Here is a 22552-nt window from a genome sequence, read left to right as displayed (position 1 = left end):
TGCCAGTTCCTGGTGCTAGCAAATGTCAGAAGCTGTCCACATGGGGACTCTTGGGCAACTTATTTCAAAAGCTTCAAATGATGCACAGTTTGTGCTGCCTCCACTGTGCTTGCCCTGCACATGGGAAGGACTACACCGTGCTCCAAGGATGGCTATTTAGCACCACAGAACCCAGAGGAAGGCCAGCAAATATCCCAGGGCACCTTGGGATCCGCCTCTGCCCTCTTCCTCCCACCTCTGCCCGCCCCGCCTGCCAGGCAGCTGTCAAACGTAGTCACTGAAAAGGCCGTTTCTGAAAGGGCTTTTGGCAGAATCAGGATGATGGGGCCACTGGATCTCCTGTGAGAGGGAGGAGCCATGAAGACTCCAGGGTAGATCGTGGTTGTGTTCCCCCCTCCCAGAGCCACATGCTTGAGTCTGTACTAGAATATTTCCCTGACCTTGGCAGGGCAGAGGCCCTCTTAGGCAGGGCAGTGGGGTCTGCTGGAAGGTGGGAGTTTCTATCAGCTCTCTCATGAGGGGGAAGGGACAGTCAGGGTCCAGGGAAAGTGGGGTAAGTGGCCCTGCCCCAAAGCCAGTCACTAATGCTCCCTGAGACTGCCCAGGCATGGCCTCTGCTGCTGCCTCCTCAGCCAGGGTCAAGATACAGGGTGGGGTTGAAGCATAGCAATGATCCCTCCTTTGGGAAAACTGCTGTTTGTAACTGCTGTTTTGAAGTTCTCTGCTATTTCTTGCTACTCCCTTGTTCCAGAAGTCAACTCTGTTATTTTTAGACTGTCTCTTATTCTGTAAAAATAACTTTGTTTTTCAGCTTGAATAATAGAAAATATAAACTTAACTGTCTGACCTTGAAAACTAGCCATCTAACATAAAGGGCTGATACTGATAATATTCCCATGCCAGGTGCCTATATAGATATGTACTCAAGGTTACAAGTTGTCTGTATAGATATGACAGGTGTTTGTTAGATATGATATATACTCAAGGTTACAAGATGTTTGCAAAAATAACTTGCAAAAAGACCTAGAAGGATATAAAAAGGGAATGCTCCTTACTTTGTTTGTTCAGAATTTGACAGAGGTATTCTGCTCTGAACCTGCGTGCAATAAAGATGACTCCTAACTAATTGGCTCATTAAGGCATCTTGTCTAGCTCACCAATTGATGATACAACAGGGGGAGCAGGATTCTAGAAGGTGGGGCGAGTTGTATCTAGAGCAGTGATGGTGAACCTATGACACACATGTCAGAGGTGACACGCGAACTCATTTTTTTGGTTGATTTTTCTTTGTTAAATGGCATTTAAATATATAAAATAAATATCAAAAATATAAATCTTTGTTTTACTATGGTTGCAAATATCAAAAAATTTCTATATGTGACATGGCACCAGAGTTAAGTTAGGGTTTTCCAAAATCCTGACACGCTGAGCTCAAAAGGTTCGCCATCACTGATCTACAGTGTGGGGTAATTGCCTTTCCCCAGGATGCTGCTGTGGGGAGGGACTTTCATTTCTCAGGAAAAATGGCTGCTACGATATGGGTGGGGGGTGAGATAACCAAGCACAGGTGTCCTGGCAGCCGCTCAAGGCAATTTCCCGACCTGATAAGCTTTACATTGTTTACCAAACTTTAGTTTTGATCTGCCTGTATGCATTGCTAAAGGGCAAATGTGTTTTGAGAGTAAATAAAAAGCAAAAGGGACCCAGTCTCGGTGTGTCTCTTCAAGAAAGAGGCTCCCTGGCCCCCAATGCCTTCTAAATTCATATTTCCTGTATAGTATTTTCATTTGTGTGTCAGCCCCTCCTTTAGATCCTGAACCCCACTGCACAGGTCATGGCAAGGTGACTCCAGTCCACACCACCTTCCCTCTGCTGGAGCCCAGGGTGAGTCACTGCAAATGAAAATCCTGTGCTCTGATCCTTCCAAAAGAAGTGTTTTTGTCTCTAGCAGGCCCCGTCTCTTCCTGGTGAATATAAGCCTCACCACTTTTCACCACTAGATGCTACATGGCAGCTGTTCCCAGCTCTGGTGCTTTGGACTGGGGAGCCCAACCTGGGTGCAGGCCTCACACCTCTCAGGAGGAGACCCCCACAGCCAAGATATCACTCCACACCATTGGCCTGGCACCTGTGGAAACTGGGCCATCCCTCTCATGACCCTGTCCTTTCTACCAGTCTTGAGGTGGTTTGTGCCTTTCCTTAAGAGTCTCCTCTTCAGCTAGTCTTCAGTTGGTAATTCAGGGTAATGTCCCCCAATTTATTTTTATTTCCCAATTGGTTTTGGGAGGAGGTACAAGAAAAATACACTTACCCTGCCACCATCTTGAAACTCCTGGCTTTTTCCCCACTTTATACCTATGGTTCTCTCTATCTCTCTATTTCTTTTTCTTCTTAAAGCAGACCTTTTAACGTTTCTCACAATGTTGGTTTGGTGGTAAAAACTGCTTTTTCTTTCTTTGGTCTGGGAAGCTCTTTATTTTACCTTCAATTTTATTTATTTATTTACTCATTTATTTTTATCCTCACCCAAGGATATTTTTCCATTGATTTTTTAGAGAGAGTGGAAGAGAGAGGAAAAGACAGAGAGAAAATATTGATGTGAGAGAAACACATTGATTTGTTGCCTCTGGCACATGCCCTGACCAGGGCCCAGGCTGGGGAGGAGCCTGCAACCAAGGTACATGCCCTTGATTGGAATCGAAACCGAGACCCTTAGGTCTGTAGGCTGACACTCTAACCACTGATCAAAACCGGCTAGAGCCCACCTTCAATTTTAAATGATAGCCTTGCTGGATAAAGTAGTCTTGGTTTCAGATTCTTGCTTTTCATTACTTTGAATACTTGTTGCCATTCACTTCTGGGCTGAAGTGTTTTTGTTGATGGATCAGCTGACAGCCTTATGGAAAATCCCTTGTAGGTAACCAACTGTCTCCATCTTGCTGCCTTTAAGATTCTCTCTTTGTCTTTACCTTTGCCATTGTAATTATGATGTGGCAGGGTTTCTTTTGGTTCATCTTGATTGGGACTCTATGGGCTTCCTAAATTTGTGTGTCTTTTTTCTTCACCAGGTTAGGGAAGTTTAATGTTACTATTTTTTCAAACAGGTTCTCTACCCCTTGCTTACTTTCTTCTGCTGGTACCTCAATGATGTGGATGTTGTTACCTTTCATGTTGTCCCAGATTTCCCTTAAGCTATCCTCATCTTTCTTTTTGCTGCTCTTATGGGGTATTTCTTTCTACCTTGTCTTCCAAATCACTGATTTGATCCTCTGCTTTATCTAACCTACTTTTCATTCCTTCCAGTGTATTCTTGATACTATTCTTCATTTCTGTTTCCCCACCTCCACTCCCCCCCCCCCAAGTTCTATGGTCTTTTTTTCATGCTGCTGTAGTTCTGAAGTATGGTAGCAATCATTTCAGATTGAAACTGTAGTTTAACTCTAACCCTGTTGTTTGGCTTAACAATAGAAAAGTTACTTTGATTTTCTGAATTGTATAAATCATCCCATTCGATTGAATGACTATCCCATTGATTGTTATCTTACTGGTTTTAGAAAGCACATTCCTCTGTACCTGGGAACCAGGACAGCACAATTATCCCAAGACCCGAGGTTTCCAGATAATGTGTTTCAGTCAACTCAGTGGTCCTACGACCAGGACAGTGCAATTACTCTAAATTGCCTCAATGGCTCTAGATAATGACTTCCTGCCAACTCAGTGGTTCGAGACCCAAAGGCTCTAGATAATGTGTTCCTGTCAACCCAGCGGTCCCAGATGATGTGTTTCTGTCAACTCAGTGATCCAGAGACTGAAAACTGTAATTAACATGCTTAATTTCTGCTTCTGTAAATTGCTTTTTTTGTGAACCAGGTTCCTCATTCCAAACTCTGAGATGTAATCAATACCTTTGTGATTTTTTGCCTATATAACCCTGGAACTGTGCCCAAATAACTACTATGAGATTTGGGAATGACCCCTCATAGTCCCAGATTGCAATAAATGTAACTCTTTAATTCGACTTTTTGAGGCGTCCTTCTGTGATTCGCAGGGTACATTACAACAGTTCTTATTAAGCTCCTGAGCATCCTTATAATCATTGTTTTGAACTCTATATCTGATAAATTGCTTGCATACATTTCATTTAGCTATTTTTTTCTGGAGACTCCTTCTTTCCTTTCATTTGGATTCTGTTTCCTTGTCTCCTCATTTGGGCTGTCTCTTTGTGTTTGTTTCCTTGTATGAGGTGGACAAAGGGGCTACATGCTAACTGACAAGCTCAGGGAAGGCCTGCAAAATCAGAGACCTAGAGTAACCACAAAGGATGCTCTGAAATTAAACTTTAATTAAAAAATAGGTTATAGTGGGTGGTCATGTCCTAGGCCTGACAAAGATCAACTTAGATCTTTACTGAGCCCATTTGTTTTTTGCATCAAAGATAACATATCTGTGAAATGTCTGGGTAACTTGTACTAGTAACTTCCCGTTTGTTTTCCAGACCCATCAGGGCACAACAAATGGCACCAGGACTTCCCCTCATTGTCATTGTTATCAAGTTAATCCTCGACTATTAACTATGTTAAACTATCCTGTATCCATCTGTGTAAACGAAGCACATGTCCATCATTTCACTTTTTATCCTATCCCAGAGATTTCCTCCCTTTGCTTTCTCCACCTCCTTAATCTATCACCAATGAATTTCATGGAACCCACTTACACATTTTCCTTTTGATGGAAATTTAGAAAAACAAGCTGTGAACTCCCCATTCTCCAGAGCATTATCTCAATTCATTGAGGTTCTGTTTCCTGCCATATGTCAACAGTTTGGCTCAAATAAACTCACAAAAATTCTTTACAGGTTTCAATGGTTTTTTACGTTAACATGAGATAGAGCTGCTGTGACACCCATCCTCGTGGGGTGGCCTTATGAAGTAGGTGTCTGTGGGGCCCAGTGCTGGTCTCTCTGTTCGCTCAAGTTGGGTGCTCTAGGAATGTCCCTTGTGTGGGTTAAGTTGGCCCATCTGAGTTAAGCCTCCAGGCCGGGTGACTGTAGGGGTGAAGCTCAATCACCAGGTATGAGATGCTCTGCAGGGGCTGCCCTCTCAGGCAGGGCTGCTCCCAGCAGAATCTGGTGCCCGCTGGGATCCCCCTTTGGGTGAGCCACTTGTGTGGCTCGTTGTGATGAGCTCTAGTGAGGTCTGAAGGCCTTCCCTGATTGTGTTGGTTCCGGGTCCACGGGAATGGGTGTCATGTGCAGGTTGCTATCAGTCACTGATTGTGTCTGTGTGAGCTAGACCTGCATGTGTGTGGGAGGGGCCGATTTGTGTAAAAAGTTCAGCTTCTCCCAGCTTAGAGCTGCTGACAGACCTGTCTTCAATAGTCGGCTCTTCTCACCCCTCTGCCCCTCCTGAGTTTGCACCAATGAGGGGAAATTAGTACCTATTTCAAAGCCAAACCCCTCAGTTTCTGCCAGAGTCTCCAACTCTAGTTCCCCCTAGAAGGGCCTGCTGTAGGTTCAGGTTGGGTGTAGCCAGCTGTCTCCTCTTCAAGAGCAAGATCAGCCACCCTTGGCTAGGGGTACAGACCAAAGGAGTCTCCCATTGAGGATGATACTGGCCCAGCCTGCAGGGATGGGCTAAGCATTTCTTCCTGGTCCCAGGCAATAGCCTCCGAGGGTCTCACACTTTGAATATCCTCCCCTCTGAGCCACTCTCCCCCCACAGAATTGTATCCATTGGGCATATTTGGGACTTGGCAGGGCTGATCCAGTCTCCCATTGGTGATGATGCTGGCAACCTGTAGGAGATGGGGCAGGCACTACTTCGTCCTGGGTAATTAGGGGAGCTCAGATTTGCTTCCCTGCAAAGCAGCGTCAGAGGCCAGCCCTCACTCTCATTTGGCTCCCAGACAGAAGCCTCCTAGGGAGACAATCCAAAAATCCCAGCTCTGTGCAGCTCCCTGGAGCCCTTGCACCACCAGGCCAAGAAAGAGGAGTGAAAATCAGCTTTGCACAGCACTCAGGTTTCTCTATGGGTCTGTCTAAGGAGGGCAGGGCTGAAATCTCAGCTACGTTCAGCTCCTAACCCAGCTGGACAGGCTGACATTTCGGCTCTCCTGCACCATCTTACCAGCAGTATGGGCCGAAAAGTCCTGGTCCTGAGCTAGTTCCCTGTGCCTCTGCACCCAACAGGATGGGGCAGGCCTAGGAGCTCAACAGGTTGGGGAAGGGGTGCCAACTCTGTGCGTGAGGTGGGAGAGACCGTTCCTCACCACCAGCCCACAGAGTTTAATCACGGACAGGGTCTTTCCTTAAAGCCTTTCCAGAGAACAGAGGGCCCCTCAGAGTCACTGCTGGGTGTGAAACCCAAGTATGGCCGAGTCCAGAGCCAACTCCAGGCTGGTGCTGCAGCAATGGGAGCGCTCCTTCCCTAGGATGGTCGGTCGGAGTCTCCCAGGGGGACAGGATCCCCACTGATTCCCACCACCTGCTGTACATGGGCTCCACTCCTGTCTCTGTTGCTCTGGTTTGGGGATCCCTGCGTGGGGATGAGACCCCACATTCCTAGGGGGAGGGAGTTTTGCAGCTGTGCTGTCCCTGAGGCTTCTCAGCTGTCCCCGCATGAGGGGGATCTCCCTTTCTGCTTCTCCACCCCTCTTACCAGTCTCTACCTGGCTTTTCCTGTGCTCCTTGGTTCTAGTATTTCAGCTCAGCTGTAGTTTAGTTTGTTTTTCAAGTGGATTGCTCTGTAATTTAGCTGTAAATCCGGTCTGACTCTGGAAGCAAGCGACACAGCTTCCAGCTACTCTGCAGTTATCCTGGAATCCCAGCTACTCTCATTTGCTTATTTGACAATCCGACGGAAAAGAGGTCAGTGCCCCTGACTCAATAGTCAGGTACTGCATGTTTTAAAGATTCTTGCAGTGCACTGTTTGACAATTGCTGCCCTATAGCAAGCATGTCAAACTCACGGCCAACATATTACAAACCTGGTTTACTTATTTAAATGAGGCGCGTGGCCCGCAGGCCATGAGTTTGATATGCTTGCCCTACAGTCTAGCACTGATAAGAAAGGTAACGGGTCTGCTGAGTTGCAGTTTCAGCAATGATGTGGGCAAGCACCTGGGAAACCAAACATCAGGCTGCAGCTCAGCTCTGACAAAAGTGCAGCTACTGAAGTCCATGAGGGGCTGCAGGTCTTGCTGAGGCTGCAGCATAGCCTCAGTGCCCAGCAACCTAAGAAACTGGGTGATCTTCCTAGACCTCATCTTTCACACAGGGAGGTTCATGGTCATCTGCATGAAAGCCATTGTCATCATCATTTGAGATCTGACTCTTCTCACCTGTGTTGGTGTAACTGAGGAAGGCAAAGGTTGTCATTGTAACAGGAGTGTCTGGGTTGGGTCATAAATAAAATTAAACTCTGTTGTAATGAGGAGTTAGACAAGGGAAACTCTGTAGTTTGTGTTACAGCGGGATCCCAGGGCACTAAGAGGGAGTACTTAATAGGCTAGGAGGTAGCAATCAATAGAAGCTAAGTTGCAAACAGAGAAAACATATAGGGCTTCTGAAATAAAAGTCACCGTAAATAGGAGTTTGTCTAGCTACCAGGATAAGACTTGTCAGGTAGGCTCTGTGGGGAGTGGAGAGCAATGGTTCGGTTCAGCCTCCATGCTGATGCAGATCTCTGGGAGGCACAGGAGCATCCTAGGATGGGGATGTTAATAATGAAAGAGTTTTATCATTTGGGCACTAGTGGCTCTACTATGGGATCCTGCTTCAAAAAATTGCATTATGGGAAACAAAACCCTCTCCTACCAGCTGAGGAAACTGGCATTATAGCCTCTACAACACACAAGGAGATGCCACAGCAGCAACAACACCCAGGAGCAGTCGGCACCACCAATGGAGTGGCCAAAGGAGAGCATTGCGGGCATAGGCAGCTGGTGTGTGGACCTAGGCAAAGGCTTGATGCAAGAGGTGAGGCCCCAGGGATCTAGAAGGGAGCAGGGATGACAGCAACAGCAGTAGGGCAGGCAACTGCCCCATGGCCACTGCAAGTGAGAGTTTTCTGGGGGACGCCCGCAATAGTGTATCAGCAGCTCAGGGGTCCAAACTGCTTCCTAGAGCAATGCACAGAGGAAACACCAGCTAAGGAAGTGGAGAGATGAAGGCAAGGATGTAAGGACTCCATCCCATAGAAAGCAAGTGAGGGCTCTCCAACATCTAGACCAGGAAGCTAAGGAGTGACCCCTGCAGGTGGCAGCTCCCCTGCCACTGTCCTCACAGAATGCTGCAGCCTCTGCAACCCCTCTAGCTCCTCCACCCCTGCCCAGAAATGCCAAGAAGCTCCCAGCTCTTTCCCACTATCTGGGCAGTAATGTTGAGGTGATGGACAAAGAGAAATTGGTACAGCAAGCCCTGCTCTTGACATATGCAAATGCATATGCTTTTGCAATAGTTGTAGGTTATTATGCAACTTGCTTCCTCATCTGCCCCTCACTCTGCTTCCCTGCCTTTGGTTTTCTCAGGAACTCAGATCGTGGAAATCTGTAAAATCCAGACATTGATGATGCCGCTAAACTCACAGAGCTTAGTGAGGTTCAGGTGAAGTCATGCACTGAAGGTGCTCTGTAAATTCTAAGGTGACATGTGTGTAGTGGCAAGTTTCCTGAACCCAGGTGGGGTGAGTGTGAGTCAACAAGGAAGAAAGTTGTTCAAAAGAGTTCTTAAAAGACCAACACCGGGTGGCTCAGCATAAATAGCCTGTGCCTGTGGGCCAAGGAAGCGCTCATTTGCCTAGAGACCCTGAGCCCTTGAGGACGCAATGGTGAGTGCCTGTGCCGGCCTCTCTTTTTGTTTTCTCTGTCTCCAGCGAATGTCCCCCTGCCCATTGGGGTGCTCTAATGTACTGGTGTTGAGGAAGATAGGGTCTATGTAGCTCTTCTGCTCTGGGAGGTATGGGTGTGGGTGTGGGTGTGGGTGTGGGCGTGAGCCGGCAGCATAGTGTGGGTAGAAGGACCATTCTTTTGCCCCTCACTCTGCTTCCTTTGCTAAGTGGGAGGTTTGCCTTCTGGGCTGGGGGAGGGTGGGTGAGTGGGATATGACACCCACCCGGACCCCAGATCCATTGTCAGGAAGCCTCAGGTAGGAATGCAATTTCAACTTCTCACTTGGCTCTCTCCACCCCTGATTTCTTCAGAAAGGAAGGTGGATGAGGAGAAATAGCCCCGGCATTCCTAGGCCCGAGGTCAAAGTCTATCCTGGTGCCAACTGCCCGTTGGACATGGATAAACATGCTTTCCTCTTAGCTTCAAATCTTTGTTTTAAAAATACACCCACTAGACAAGTTTACTGATTTCCAATTAATTTTTAGAGGAGTCATTTTTCAATGATACTTTAGTCTGACATTGAGGCATAAAGTGAACACTATGTGGTTTAAGGGGATGTGGCTCTGCCCAATACCTCTATAGGCCCAGCGAAGAGGCCTCATCCCAGTCCTAGGTCTTCAACCCTGTGAGAGGGCTCCTGCCCAGGGCCCTTTCTCCTACAATGAGCTGTGGTGCCCTCTGTGCCATCTTGAGCTGTTGGGCAGAATGCCTGTGGCTTTTCATTCTTCCCCAGATGTGGGCACAGGGCCCTTGAATTGTGGCAGCTGCACACCAGGGGGCAATGCCCTGGCTGTGGCTGGAGCTTTTGATGTTCCTGGCTGAGACTCTGTCCCAGCAAGTGCCACGCTGCTGGCCTCTGAGCTTGCCTGGTGTTCAGAGACTCCCATGATGCCCGAGGAAGTGGTAAACTCAGAATGAGAAAGAACTGGTGCAAACAGGGTCCTCCACAGCCCAGAACCACCAGCAGGTGGAGAAGAAAGCACTTCTGAGGCCAGGAAGGCCCTCCACTGCCTCCCCCTCAGGCTGCCTGGCAATCCCTTCTCCTTTGCTCTGTCCCTCAGGCTTGTTCCCAGCTTCTGCATCTCCCTTGTGTGCTTTCATGGCTCCTAACTTTAAGGTTTCTCTCAAGAGGAAAGAAGCCCACCATTGGGAGTGACTAGGTCCTGCACCCACCCTGACCTCACTTAGCTGCGGAGTCCCTCTCACATGTCACTGGACACCCTATTGAACATCTGTTTTTTCCCCACCTAAAACCACCCTTTTCCTGACAGAGCTCACCTCACATGCCCTCCTCCACGAGGCCCCTCTCCCAAGTCGTCCCAGGTGGAGGGGCAGCACTCTAGGCGTCCCAGGGTCTCTCCAGCTATTCTGAGAACTTTTTCTGGGTTCCATCTGGAACTTTCTTCATAGAGACAGTGTCTAGTCCAGGAATGGCAGACCACCTGGCAAACTTGTAGCCATGTGCCCACCTTGTGTTAGGACAGATGTCACTGAGCATTCTGGCTCCTTTCCAGACAAGCACTGAAACCACCAGTGCTGGTCCATCCAAGACTATAAGTGACAGGAAATGGGTTGCCCAGCCACCTTGCTGATACAGACAGGGAGACGGAGGTTCAAAGAGGGAACAGTCCTGCCCAAATGCACTTCATGAGTCCTTCCTGATGTGACAGGTGACCTCAGTGAGGAGTTCACATCCTAGCCATGCCGATAGTAGTGAAAGGGAAGTCACTAGAAGGGACAAAACGGGGCATCTGAGAAGAGGTAGATGCTGCTGATAACCCATGTCAGAGTTCACCTGGGTAACTCATGTCCTCCCAGGCCAGACTGTATGGCCTCCTTGTCCTAAATTGCTTTCGGAGTCCTGCTGCTCCTGATCCCACAGAAAGGGCAAGGCGGTAGGAAAGTGCCTCTCTGAATTCCAGCGCTGGGCTAAGCACTAACCCGTGTTCTGGAACCAACAGCACGTCCTTTCTCTTTCTGTCCACCCCTCAAGGCCATGCTTCTTCTCCTCTCCGTGGTGATCCTGCTCACACAGCCTCCAAGTTCATGGGGAGCAAATGTGAAGACCCTTTCCAAGAAACCTTTGATTGATGACAGGACCATGGTCAAGTGTAGACCTGTGGAGAATGGCCTGCCTGGTCGTGATGGAATAAATGGGAAAGATGGCCGCCTTTGCAAGAAGGGGAATCCAGGTAGAGCTGGGACCATGGGCTTGTCCTGGTGGGCATGGGTGGCCACTGGAATAGTAACCAACTCAGCAACTCTGAATGTTCTGCCGTGGAAGCCCTGGAAATGAAAGCCCACCTCCTTGGGAAGAAGTCCCCTAGACATTCAGTCCACCTAAAGCACCTCGTTACCAGTTGGCAAATGACAGGCTGCCCTGAGCCCCGAGGTGTTATTCCCCCTCCCTAGCTGTCAGGATTCCTCCCCTAGGATCTTCTGATTCCTCTCACCCCAACAATGAGCAAATTGTGGGTAAATGGCTGGTATTGGGGTTGAATAATTTCTGTGCAGTATGTGAAATATTTAAATTCTACTGCATGAGAGATGGGCAAAGATGAAATATTTAAATTCTACTGCATAAGAGATGGGCAAAGATGAGGCCCTGTGGCCCCACACTCAGGCCTGATCTAAAGGATTTACCTAAATGCACTACAGAGGGGAGGAAAGGGAGCTCATATTTTATAACTGGACATTTGTAGCTTTTGACCTCACCCATTTTGCCCACCACCCAGCTCCCATCTTATGCAACCACCAATAATCTGATCTCCGCATTTATGAGTTCAGGTTCTTTGTTTTGTTTCTTAGAATCCAGATATAAGTGAGATCATACTGTATCTGTCTTAATTTGTATGACTTATGGCACTTAGCATAATTTCTTCAAGATCCATTCCTGTTGTGGCAAATGATAGGATTTTTTTATGGCTTAATAATATTCCAGTGTGTGTGTGTGTGTGTGTGTGTGTGTGTGTGTGTGTGTATGTGTCTGTATGTGTGTGACATTTTTATCCATTCATCCATTATGAACACTATAAGGTTGTTTCCATCTCTTGGCTACTGTAAAAAATGTTGCAATGAACATGAGGGTACAGACATCTTTTCAAATTAGTGTTTTATTTCCTTTGGATAAAAACCAGAAGTGGTATTGCTGTATCATACTTTTTAAAAAAATTATCTTTTTAATGTCTTAAGGAAACTGCATAATGGTCCCCATAGTGGCTGCACCAATTTACAATCCCACCAACAGTGCATAGGAGTTCTTCCTCTTCACATCCTCACCAACACTTGAGATCTTTTGTGTTTTTCATAGTCAACATTCTAGGAGGGGTGAGATGATATCTCTTGGGTTTGATTTGCATTTCCATGGTGACTCATGTCAGGGATCATTTCTGATATAAAGTTTGGTCCTAGGAAGGGGAAAGCAAGGAGTCCATGATCCAGGGTAAAAGCTGGCAGATCCCCTGCTGTAAATGCTCAGCCTCGGGGCAGGGAGGGTGCACTGCATGGAAATCAGACAGTTCTTAGCTTCACGTCCCCATAACAGCTCTTGCAGGCCTGTTTCCTCACCTGTGAAAAGGGGATGTACACAGCCTACTCCTGGGTCACCACTGGTCTGAGGAGTGTGGAGGTGGAATGTCTACACCTGCGGAACCTGAAGGAATGCAGGGCTGACCTGCAGGTGCTGCTCCTCCTAGGCCCAGGGCCAGGTTTATGCCCATTTCTTCTGCTGCTGCAGGTTCACCAGGAGCTCCAGGGCCCATGGGGATGCCTGGACCTGCTGGCCCAGTTGGGCCCAAAGGGGACAATGGATCTGCTGGAGAACCTGGACCGAAGGGAGACACGGGGCCACGTGGTGAGCAGTGGGCGTGGACTGCAATGCCTGCCACTAGGCCATGCGGGAGGATGCACATTCCCATCCCAGGAAGGAGGGTGCCCTGGGGGTGGTGCTGGGTTCACTCAGGGAAGGCTGTAATACTGCTGGGCTGCGTCTGTAGGATGGTGCTGTTCTCTGACCTCTATGACTGCTCTCACCTTCTCACGCTCTCCCCCTTCTGAGAAGACTCCGTGCACTGACTGGCTGGTCCTTTCGCAGGACCTCCGGGACCTCCAGGTGTGGCCGGGCCGGCTGGACCAGAGGGTCCCTCGGGAATGCAGGGGAATGTAGGACCCCAAGGCGAACCAGGCCCTAAAGGAGAGCCTGGGCCCAAAGGTAGGAGGTTGGTGTGTGGAGGTCTGAAAGAGAGAGGGAGGAGTGACAGTGGCAACCCATGATGTTACCTAAGGATGTTCAGCGTGCCAGGAAAGCCAGGCCACCACCACTGGCAGGCCCTGCTTTGGCCACTGCTCCCCAAGCCCCCACATCTGGAGGAGTCCAGACAGTGGGGTTCACAGTGCCCCCCTCCCCCAGTTCTCCTTCTCCACGTGGAGCTGAGGAAATGATCCAGGCTGCACACACTCTCAGCAGCCTTTGTCCCAATCTGTTCCTTCCTCAAAAGAAGTGGGTGCTCCAGGCCTGCAGGGCTCGGTAGGGACAAGAGGCCCCCCAGGTCCCAAAGGAGAGAAAGGTGCCCCTGGTGAGCGTGGAGCCCCTGGGCGTGCAGGGCCAGCAGGTGAGTGATGGGAAAAGCTGGGGCGGGCCTTCGGTCCTCCTGTGTCCACCTGAAGCTGCGGATGCCTGTCCCTCCCCCATCACCCCGCCAGCTCAGAGCTGCAGCACTGGGCCTTGGGGTGTCTGTGCAAGGAGGTGCTTCACTGGGCTTGAGCTCTGTAACTGGGGAGAGTGCGGTGTGAGCAGCAGGGACAGTCTGCATCCTGGGAAGGCGGGTGCTGGGTGATGGGTCAGTAGTGTACAGAGAGGGGGCGTGGCTGGTTTTGGGCCAGAATGTACGTGGGAGGGTGTATTGCTGGACATTAGCACAGTCCATATGCTGGGAGGGGCAAAATGCGGGAAAATGTGTGCTGAGCTCACCCACCTCTTCTTGTCTGATCTCAGGGCCTGCAGGACCTCCGGGCCCACAGGGACCTCCAGGCGCCAGGGGCCCCCCAGGACTGAAGGGAGACAGAGGTGCTCCTGGGGAGAGAGGACCAAAGGGAGAGAGTGGGCTTCCAGGTAAGGTCGCCTCCCCTGGCTCCGGGTGCCCCACCAGGTGCAGAGGGAGGTGGGCCCTCTAGCTCAGTGTTCGGCCCATTGTGGGGGCAGGAGGTGGGTGTGAAACTGGGAAAGGCTGTCAGGCCGGAGGTAGGAAGGTGAGGCTCTGGATAGACCCTGTCCTCAGGGGAGGGCCTGCCTTAGCAGCTTCCCATCTGATTGCTGGGACACCTCAGCTCCCTTCCAGTTCATCAGAGAGCTGTGAGCACCAAATAACCCAGGAATGGGGAGTACTTGACGGATGTGCTGTACTGCCATCTCCCCACTCCCTCCTCCAGAGATGTGCTCCCAGACTCTCAGAATTTGCTGTGAAATGCCATCTGGATCAGAGTTAGTGGGATGCCAGGACCTGCTCAGGGCATAGTGTGCTCACTACAGAGCCTCAGGGACTTGTGGGCAGCAGGGCCAGCTGTGTCAGCAGCTGTCACTGAGCACCCTTCCCTTGGTACCCAGACTCTGAGCCAATCCCTGGTTGTGAGGGACTGGTCTTCACTGGGCCTCTCTCTCCTGCAGACAACGCTGATCTGAGGCAGCAGGTGGAGGCCTTGCAGGGAGCCTTCCTTCAGTATAAGAAAGGTGAGTTCTGAACCTGGACTGAACTTGAGCCAGTCACCAAAGGAAGGCCCCAGGCAGGGTCTGTGTTTGGGTTTGGAGTTGGCCGGGCATGAGGCAGGCCTGGGTCTAGGATTGAGGGCTCTAGGATGCTAGTGGGTTTGGACGATGGGCTGGACCTGGGACTGGGACAGGACCTGGGGCTAAGCATAGGGCGGGGCAGAGCAGGGCAGCCACATGTTCAAGCACCTGGAAGCAGATGCCAGGGACACGGAGCAGGGAGTAGGCCTGACACCAGCTCAGTGGGCTGGCGCCAGCATGGTCAAGGCTACCAGGCTCCAGCCCCCACCATCACAGCCACCTGTGACCCGAGCCAGATCAATGCCCCAAGCCCAGTGCAGGTCAGGCCTTCCCTCCTGCTAACCTGTGCTGGTCCCCGGACACCCCACTACCCAGAATGCATTTCTTATCTCTATGGGGCTAGGTGTGCAAACCCCTCAAGATGTTGCTGCCCAGCCCACAGCAGCCGTGACTCCTGACACTGTCCTGAGAGTTGGGGCTGGGATGCTGTGCTTGGGATCAAGGCTGTGAGGGTCTGACCTTGGCATGTGGCCATTGAGAGTCTCACCTGAGACAGGCCCTGGGTCTGGCAGGGGGCAGGCTGCCTCTGGGCTCTGCCAGTGCTGGGCTCTCCCGCTGCTCCCTGGGTGTTCATGGTGGAGACTCTCCCCCAACCTGGGTGCTGAGGAGTCAGAGGCTCCAGCAGCACAGCCCAGTGCCTGTGCCTGTGGGCATCTCCACCTCAGTCCCTAATTTCCCCCCTCCTCCCCGCTTTCCCCATGTCAGCTTTGAGCTCATGTTATTCAGCAAATCTCATTGATCCAAAGAGGAGTTTCTGAATGAGGAGAGTACACAGGGGTGAGACATAGGGTTGGCTCCTACCTACCTAAAACCACTAAGTACCCACGTACCAAGGTGAAGTTTCAAGCATTTGGTATGTCTCCCTCTCTCCACAAACATGCATGTGCACTCTCTCCCTCACATGCACACTGATGCAAACATAGGAAAATTCGTGATATGCACCTGCCACATGTGTGTATTACACACATGCCATCACTCACCTCACGTCATCTACACCCACGAGCACACACGCATATTCACACACACACACACAGGTGGGCCTTCAGTGCTCCCATGTGCCTTCAGATGGACACGTGGCCATATTCGTGTATGCACACACAGACCCACCCGGGTGCATGTAGTGAATGGCAGAGGAACTCCTGTCCAGGGCTGCTCTGGGTGCCCTCCTGAGCCTGTGGAGAGTCTGCCCCCTGAACCCTTGTGGAAGGGTCACAGTGAATCAGGGTGCAGCCTGGGCTCCTCACCAGCCCTTTGGGGCTGGAGCACAGCCCTCTCAGGAGCCCTGAAGGCTTCTATTCAAGAACCCAGAAGTCAAAGGGATGGAAAATGAGCCCGGCCAGCGTGGCCCAGTGGATGAGCATTGACCTATGAAAAAGGAGATCATGGGTTGACTCCTGGTCAGGGCATGTGCCCGGGGTATGGGCTTGATCCCCAGTAGGGGGTATGCAGGAGGCAGCCAATCAATGATTCTCTGTCATTATTGATGTTTCTATCTCTCTCTCCCTCTCCCTTCCTCTCTGAGATCAATAAAAATATATAAAAGCACACACGCACACACACAAAGGGATGGAAAATGAGATGGAATGAAAACATATAGTTGAATGTCACACAAGTGATGCTTTTATAAATTGTATTCCCATCTTAGAGATGAGGAACTGGAGACCCCCAAAAGGAAGTGATTTTACCTTGTCCACCTGGACAGTCATGGCCAAGGCGGGGCTGAATACCTGGCCCTCTGACTCCCAGACAGGCCTCTCTCCAGCACTGACTCTCTCCTGCCCCTGACGCCCATGCACACCTCTCAGCTGTCCTTGTCCTCTCTCCCAGCTCTCCAGCCTCACCCACATGCACACCTAGAGGCCAGCACTGGGCGCACACAGTGCAGAGATTAGCACAGCGCTGCCCTCAGATGGCCCACCCTCTCCTCTTCTTTCCCACACCCACACGCGGCACGGACCTCCCTGTCAATGCCACATGCCCTGCTGTTATGCAGGGTCCACAGTGAGATCACAGGGAGCACCTTCCTTGTTTCCAGCTCTCAGAGGCTGCAAGATGCCAAAGCTTCCCAGTCCCACTCAGTAACTGGGAAACCGATTCAGCCATGCAGCATGGGGTGAAATAGAAAGTACACGTCTCAGCTCCAGTGTGAGATCAGATAAGGGTGACCCCCAACTCTGCATGTGATGGTCACATGAAGTTGAGTCTCTTACTTAACCTCTCTGAGCCCAGTGTTCTCACCTGTAACTAGACAGGCAGATCCACCTCCCAGAGTGCACCGCAGACCTGGGGTCTAACCATTGTCCTCCCTGGTGCTCTGAGGCCCTATATGGGAAGCCTGGGGATCTGGTTGGAGCACAGAGGTCTCAGAGCCATGGAGCTTTGGCAGGTGCCCCCAGAACCCCAACCTGATTGTGCTCTCCTCCTAGTGGAGCTCTTCCCCAACGGCCGAGGTGTTGGCCAGAAGGTCTTCAAGGCAGCAGGCTTTCAGAAACCTTTCCAGGAGGCACAGCGAGTGTGTGCACAGGCCGGGGGGCAGCTGCCCTCCCCACGCTCTGCAGCTGAGAACGAGGCCTTGCGACAACTGGTCGAGGTTGAGAAAAATGATCGTGTGTTCCTGAGCATGACTGACTCCAAGACAAAGGGGAAGTTCACCTACCCTGGAGGGGAGCCCCTGGTCTATTCCAACTGGAACGCTGGAGAGCCCAACAATGATGATGGCAATGAGGACTGTGTGGAGATCTTCAGCAACGGCCTGTGGAACGACATACCTTGTGAAGAGAGTCGCCCTGTGATCTGCGAGTTCTGAGCCCTCGGGGTGGTTGGAGCAGCTGTGGTCCAGGAGCCTGGCCCAGACCCTTGTGCTGCTGACATAACAAGGAAGAGCTGAGGGTTCTGTGGCCGGGCTTCTGCACAGAGCTGTGGGATGAGGCCAGCCAAGGGCTCCCATGGAACTCCTCTCTCAGAATAAAATACGAAACTGGCTTCACTGGCTGCTCTGTCAGAGGAAGAAGGGCGAGCTTGCTTTCCCAGTTGCAAGGGATAAAATTAGGCCCCAAATACAAAGGCTCCTCCTCAGCCCTCTGCCTCCTCAAACTGTCAACCCAGCTAGTCACTCCCTCCTCCATCACTCCCTCCTCTGTCACTCCCTCCTCTTGCTTTGGTGTCCCCTTAAGGCAGTTCCTTATCTTCCTCTTTTGCTAGCCCCTCCTCCTCTTCTTGACCAGTTATTGGCAACCTGCTCAAGCCTTAGCTCTCTGTTCTCTCCCCTCCTCACCCTCACTCCAGGGATGAGCTCATTCCATCCAGGGCTCAGATCCCTGGCACCCACATTACATGCTGTCTTAGGACCTCCTGGAGCCCGGACTCCTTTGGCCAATGCCAGCTGGAGCCCCAGGGCTGGGCGGTTCCTGTGGCTGCTCCTTGTTTCAAGGCCTGAGCCCCGGAAGGAGCACAGAACCGTGGGCTGACCTGGCAGGTCATCTGCCTCCCTGGCAGGACTGTGTGGCCCAGTTGAGTAGCCTCCTCCGCATCCCTGCACACCAGGACCTCATTCTACCCTGTCATTGTGACTGCCTGTCGGCTCATGGGAGGGAGTCCCACCTGCACAATCCCCATTCCAGCTGAGATTTCAGGCACAGAGGGTCCAGCTTCTCAGGATCACCCCCAGCCCTGCCCTGGCCTCAGTCCAGGAGGTTCTTCCCCCACACAGCCTCAGAGACAGCTGGCTAGTTCCTCCTCCTTCTCCCACAGAGAGGGGGGGAGACTTGCTCAAGGCCCCAGGTGTGTCAGTGCTACAACTTGGTCTTGTGAAAGGACATCTGATCCCAAAACTTATATTTCTGGCCTGTCAACTTTTAGACCAAAGGCCTCTGTATACCAGTTGACTTTAATGACACTCGTGCTTAAGAAATTGGAAGGACACCTGGAAGAAGCACAGGCTCATAGGAGAGGCAACAAGACAGGAAACCAGGCCTCCTTTGTTCCCAGGGACCGGAGGCCACACCCCTCTTCCCACCACTCACAGCCACACCTCAGAGGTAGGACAGCAGGTCTGAAAGCAAAAAGCCACATCTAATAACCGTGGTGTCAGATGGGGAAGAGATTGATCAGGATGATCATTTAGTAAGTTATGTAATGACTAATCACTGGGCTGTACACCTGAAGTTAATATAACTCAGTATGTCACCGATATTTAAACATGAAAGATAATTTAAATAAATACAGTGATTATTGATAGGTTTAAAAAAAGGGAAAAAAAACAAAGCACCACACCTCCCAACAGCACACAGCTCAGTCTCTCTGCTGAGATCTTTTTCCTGTTACTGGAAAAAAAAAAAAAAGGCAAAAAAAAGCCCCAAGTCCTGGCAGCTTCTGAAATATGTCAGTTATGCAACAGTGAGCAAATAATCTTCAATTCAGAAGTCAGACCTGGACACCATCCGCCAGGGAGCTTAGAAAGGTATTTCATTGCAAATACAAAGGAAAAAGCAGTGGGTATGGTTTAAGCTCAGGGAAGCATTTTTTTGTAAGAATGGAGATTCTGAGGTGGCTCAAGGACTGCGGGTGCACAAGCAGCGCTCGCGGTCTCCCTGCTTCTGCCTCTGTGCATCCTCGCCTCTCTTCCTCCTTCTCCCACCACCTTCTTCTGCTTCAGGCTCTCAGCTGCCCAAGCACAGAGTCATGTGTCACACAGAGATCAGAAACGCTTGCTGGATATCAGGTCAAAATTCCTGTGGAAGTGAATCTGCCTGTCTCAGATGCCCACCTCTGGCCCAATAGACTAGGCCTGGGGGTGGACCCCACAGCACAGTATGGCCATTGGGACCCATGGAAGGTCATGGTGGTCTGGCAGTCCCTCTAAAAGTGACCACTTCCCATCCCAGCACGTGAGGCAACCTGTTTCTTTGACAAAAGTGGAGGGAAATGGCAAAACTGACTCAATAGGAAGAAAAGAACTGTCCTGTGGGGTTGGAGACAGGACTGTTGAGATCCCAGGCCCTTGGAGGAGCTTTAGATCCACCTCAGCACGGGGTCCAGTTCGCTCTCCAGCACAGAGAACAAGTAAGGAGGGTTCATTCGGGTTCTGTAGACAAAACCCGAGGAAAGCCAAGGACTAAGGCAAGTATTTCAGAAAATTCAGATTTTAACCCTTTCTTAGCACAGATACCTCTCCTACACTCACATTCATGGGCAGAGGTGAACACGGGCATTAAACAGCATTAGTCCTGCCCCACCCATAGTAGCCTTGGTCCCTAGTGTAGTAGCCTGGGTGCCAAGTGAAGCCAGAACTGTGTGACTCTGACCTCTCAGGAGATGCTATGACCCTCACAGTGCCAGGTGATGTCCTGGGAGCAGCCTGGGGTCCTTCCACGTGGGAGGGTGACGACCACAGCAGCTCCATGGGGAAGCCCCTGCTCAGTTCCATGGTATATTCTCAGATCACCTCCTGGTTCTCAACCCTCCTGCTACTCAACCAGCCCACTTGCCATCATGAATTGACAGTGGGGCACACTCTGATATTTGTGGGTGTTAGGGTCTTTTATCTTTGTTCTGAATTCCACTGATATAAAACACTGAGAACTGAGTTACTTAAGTGGAGGGCATTCTTAATCACTCTTATCTTCCGGATATCCTTAATTCAAGTTTAATTGTGTGCTTGACCTTTTCAAGCTACCAGTGTTTATATACTAAAGCCAAGAATCCAGGTATCTACTAGAGGGGACAACATATTTATAAGCTAAATATCTATCCAGGAAGCTCATCATACCCTCATAGATGCTATAAGTCCTGAACATCCCTGATATGAGGGATAAGCTGAAGAACTGTGTTCCTGCACACAATAGAGGCGCTCAACAGGAAGATTTGAAATGAGTGGATGATTATAAAACCTTTTAACCGGAGAATAGAGGAGAGCCATCTCTTTGTGGGATCAAGAAGCTACTGAGAGACCAAGACACTTATTATTGTCCACGCTGTGTCTATTAGGCCCCCTGATGGCCAATAGCAGGTGTCTTCTCATTGCTTTACTGTTGTTGCTTTTGTGTGTCTGTGAATATTTCAATCTGAGAGACCTTATGAAGGCTGGTCTGTGACCTGTGTCGCTTCTGGGTAGAAGCAGATAAGGGCAGTTGCACTGTCTGAAACGCCCTTTTCTCCGCTGCCATGGTGGGCGCAGCAGCATTGGTACTTATAACATGTTGTGTAACCCGGCATTCCTGAAACCTGAGCAAATGCAGGGGAAATAGCTGCTCTTGAAGATCACTTGGATGGATCTTTCTGGACCTTGAATGAGATTTAGAGGTTGTCACTGCAGCATACGTAGCCCATGTTTACTGCATAAATTTTGGATATTAACCTACTTGACTTTCAGTTACCTAAGCAATATAGTCTCTCACTAGCTGCCTGACTCAAACAACCTTGAGCTACATAGGGACTCAGAAGGGTGCTCCCTACATGAGCAAAATGGTACTTTTCATATTTGTTTCATAAGAAGAGTGAAAAAATGAAAGAATTGAGTGAATGAAATCCTGAATTCCTATTTGTAAGCCTGTTTGTACGGTTGAATAAAGTGTTTTCAAGACATTTCCAGGCCCATTGACCTGAGGAAATAGCACTATGACCCCACTGCTAGCCTCCCTGCACTTTTATTAATTCCCTGAATGCTTCATTTCACATGTAAGTGGCTGGTGTCAGGCCAAGGCCAAAGGTCATATGACAACTTAAGGCCAAGGGAATGCGTTCTGTCATCAGAGGGCTGGATCAGGGCAGGAAGGGGAGGGTACAAGTGCTGCTGAGTTTTGAGCAAGCCCAGGACACCTGGCCCTGGCCACAGAGGCCTGAGAGGATAGGAAGTGGACTAGAGGGATGTGAGTTCTCCAAAGACTCAGTTCCAAAACGGAGTGAGGCTGGAGGGCCTCATCAGGAGGCCTTATGATAGAATAAACAGCCTAGAACAGTCAGAAAAATTACTTAAAATACAATGAGAATGGAGTTGGTCCTCTTACGTCAAAAGGTTTTATAAAACGAACATAATTATGATAGTGTGTTACTAACACAGGAACAGATGGACCAAATATAAAGGCCACTAAAACCAGGCCCTAGTATGTCTATACATATACGTCCTATATGCATGATAAGAATAGATTACCACGGTTATGGGAAAATAATGAATGGTTCAATTAATAATTCTCAGTTATATGGGTAAGCATTTAGAGGAAAAATAAAATCTGATTTTTTTAGTTACTTATAAAATTCAAAATCTGGAATTAAAATATAAAACTTCTCTGCCCAAAAGTAAAGCTATGTAAGATTAAAATTGAAACTCCCATTTATTTGCACAGTATATAACAGATAAATCAACAAGAAAATGATGAATATCGAAGCGGGAATGAGAACAGAAAGATCTAAAATGAGGAGACAAAATTCATGAAATAAGATCCACTGGGAAAAACCAAGATGGCGGCATAGGCAAACACCGGAAATTGCTGCCTCCCACAACAAATTAAAAAATACAACGAAAAGACAAAACGGACATCATCCAGAACCACAGGAAGGCTGGCTGAGTGGAAATTCTACAACTAGAAGGAGAGGGAAAAGCACACCGAGACTCAGAGGAGGTGTGGAGTGGAGAGGTATGGAGGCCTCGCACGGCAAGGGCTGGCAACTGAGGACGGGCTGTCTTTTTGGAATCCGTGGGGAGTCACAACCTCCGAGTGGCTCTGACCTGCGTTCAGGTGATTCTCTGGGGACTTTGACACTTACGCGGGAGAAACTGGGCCGGTCTGGCAGTGGGCAGAACTCCAGGCCCGAGGGGGGGTTTCTCCT

The 22552-nt window shown here is 49.9% G+C and overlaps 1 protein-coding gene across 1 annotated transcript; it reads left to right on the top strand.

The window, feature by feature from the left end:
• Positions 1-10882: 10882 nt before the first annotated feature.
• On the top strand, positions 10883-17534 carry LOC102432615 (pulmonary surfactant-associated protein D-like). Its single transcript, XM_023748090.1, has 7 exons — positions 10883-11078; positions 12623-12739; positions 12980-13117; positions 13383-13496; positions 13880-13996; positions 14549-14611; positions 17155-17534. Exons 1-7 carry the CDS (start codon positions 10883-10885, stop codon positions 17532-17534), a joined length of 1125 nt encoding a protein of 374 aa, XP_023603858.1.
• The last annotated feature ends 5018 nt before the right edge of the window (positions 17535-22552 follow it).

Source organism: Myotis lucifugus, unplaced genomic scaffold (genome assembly GCF_000147115.1).
Source record: "Myotis lucifugus unplaced genomic scaffold, Myoluc2.0 scaffold_1136, whole genome shotgun sequence".
Taxonomy (NCBI): domain Eukaryota; kingdom Metazoa; phylum Chordata; class Mammalia; order Chiroptera; family Vespertilionidae; genus Myotis; species Myotis lucifugus.
This window is presented reverse-complemented; position numbering and strand designations above follow the sequence as displayed.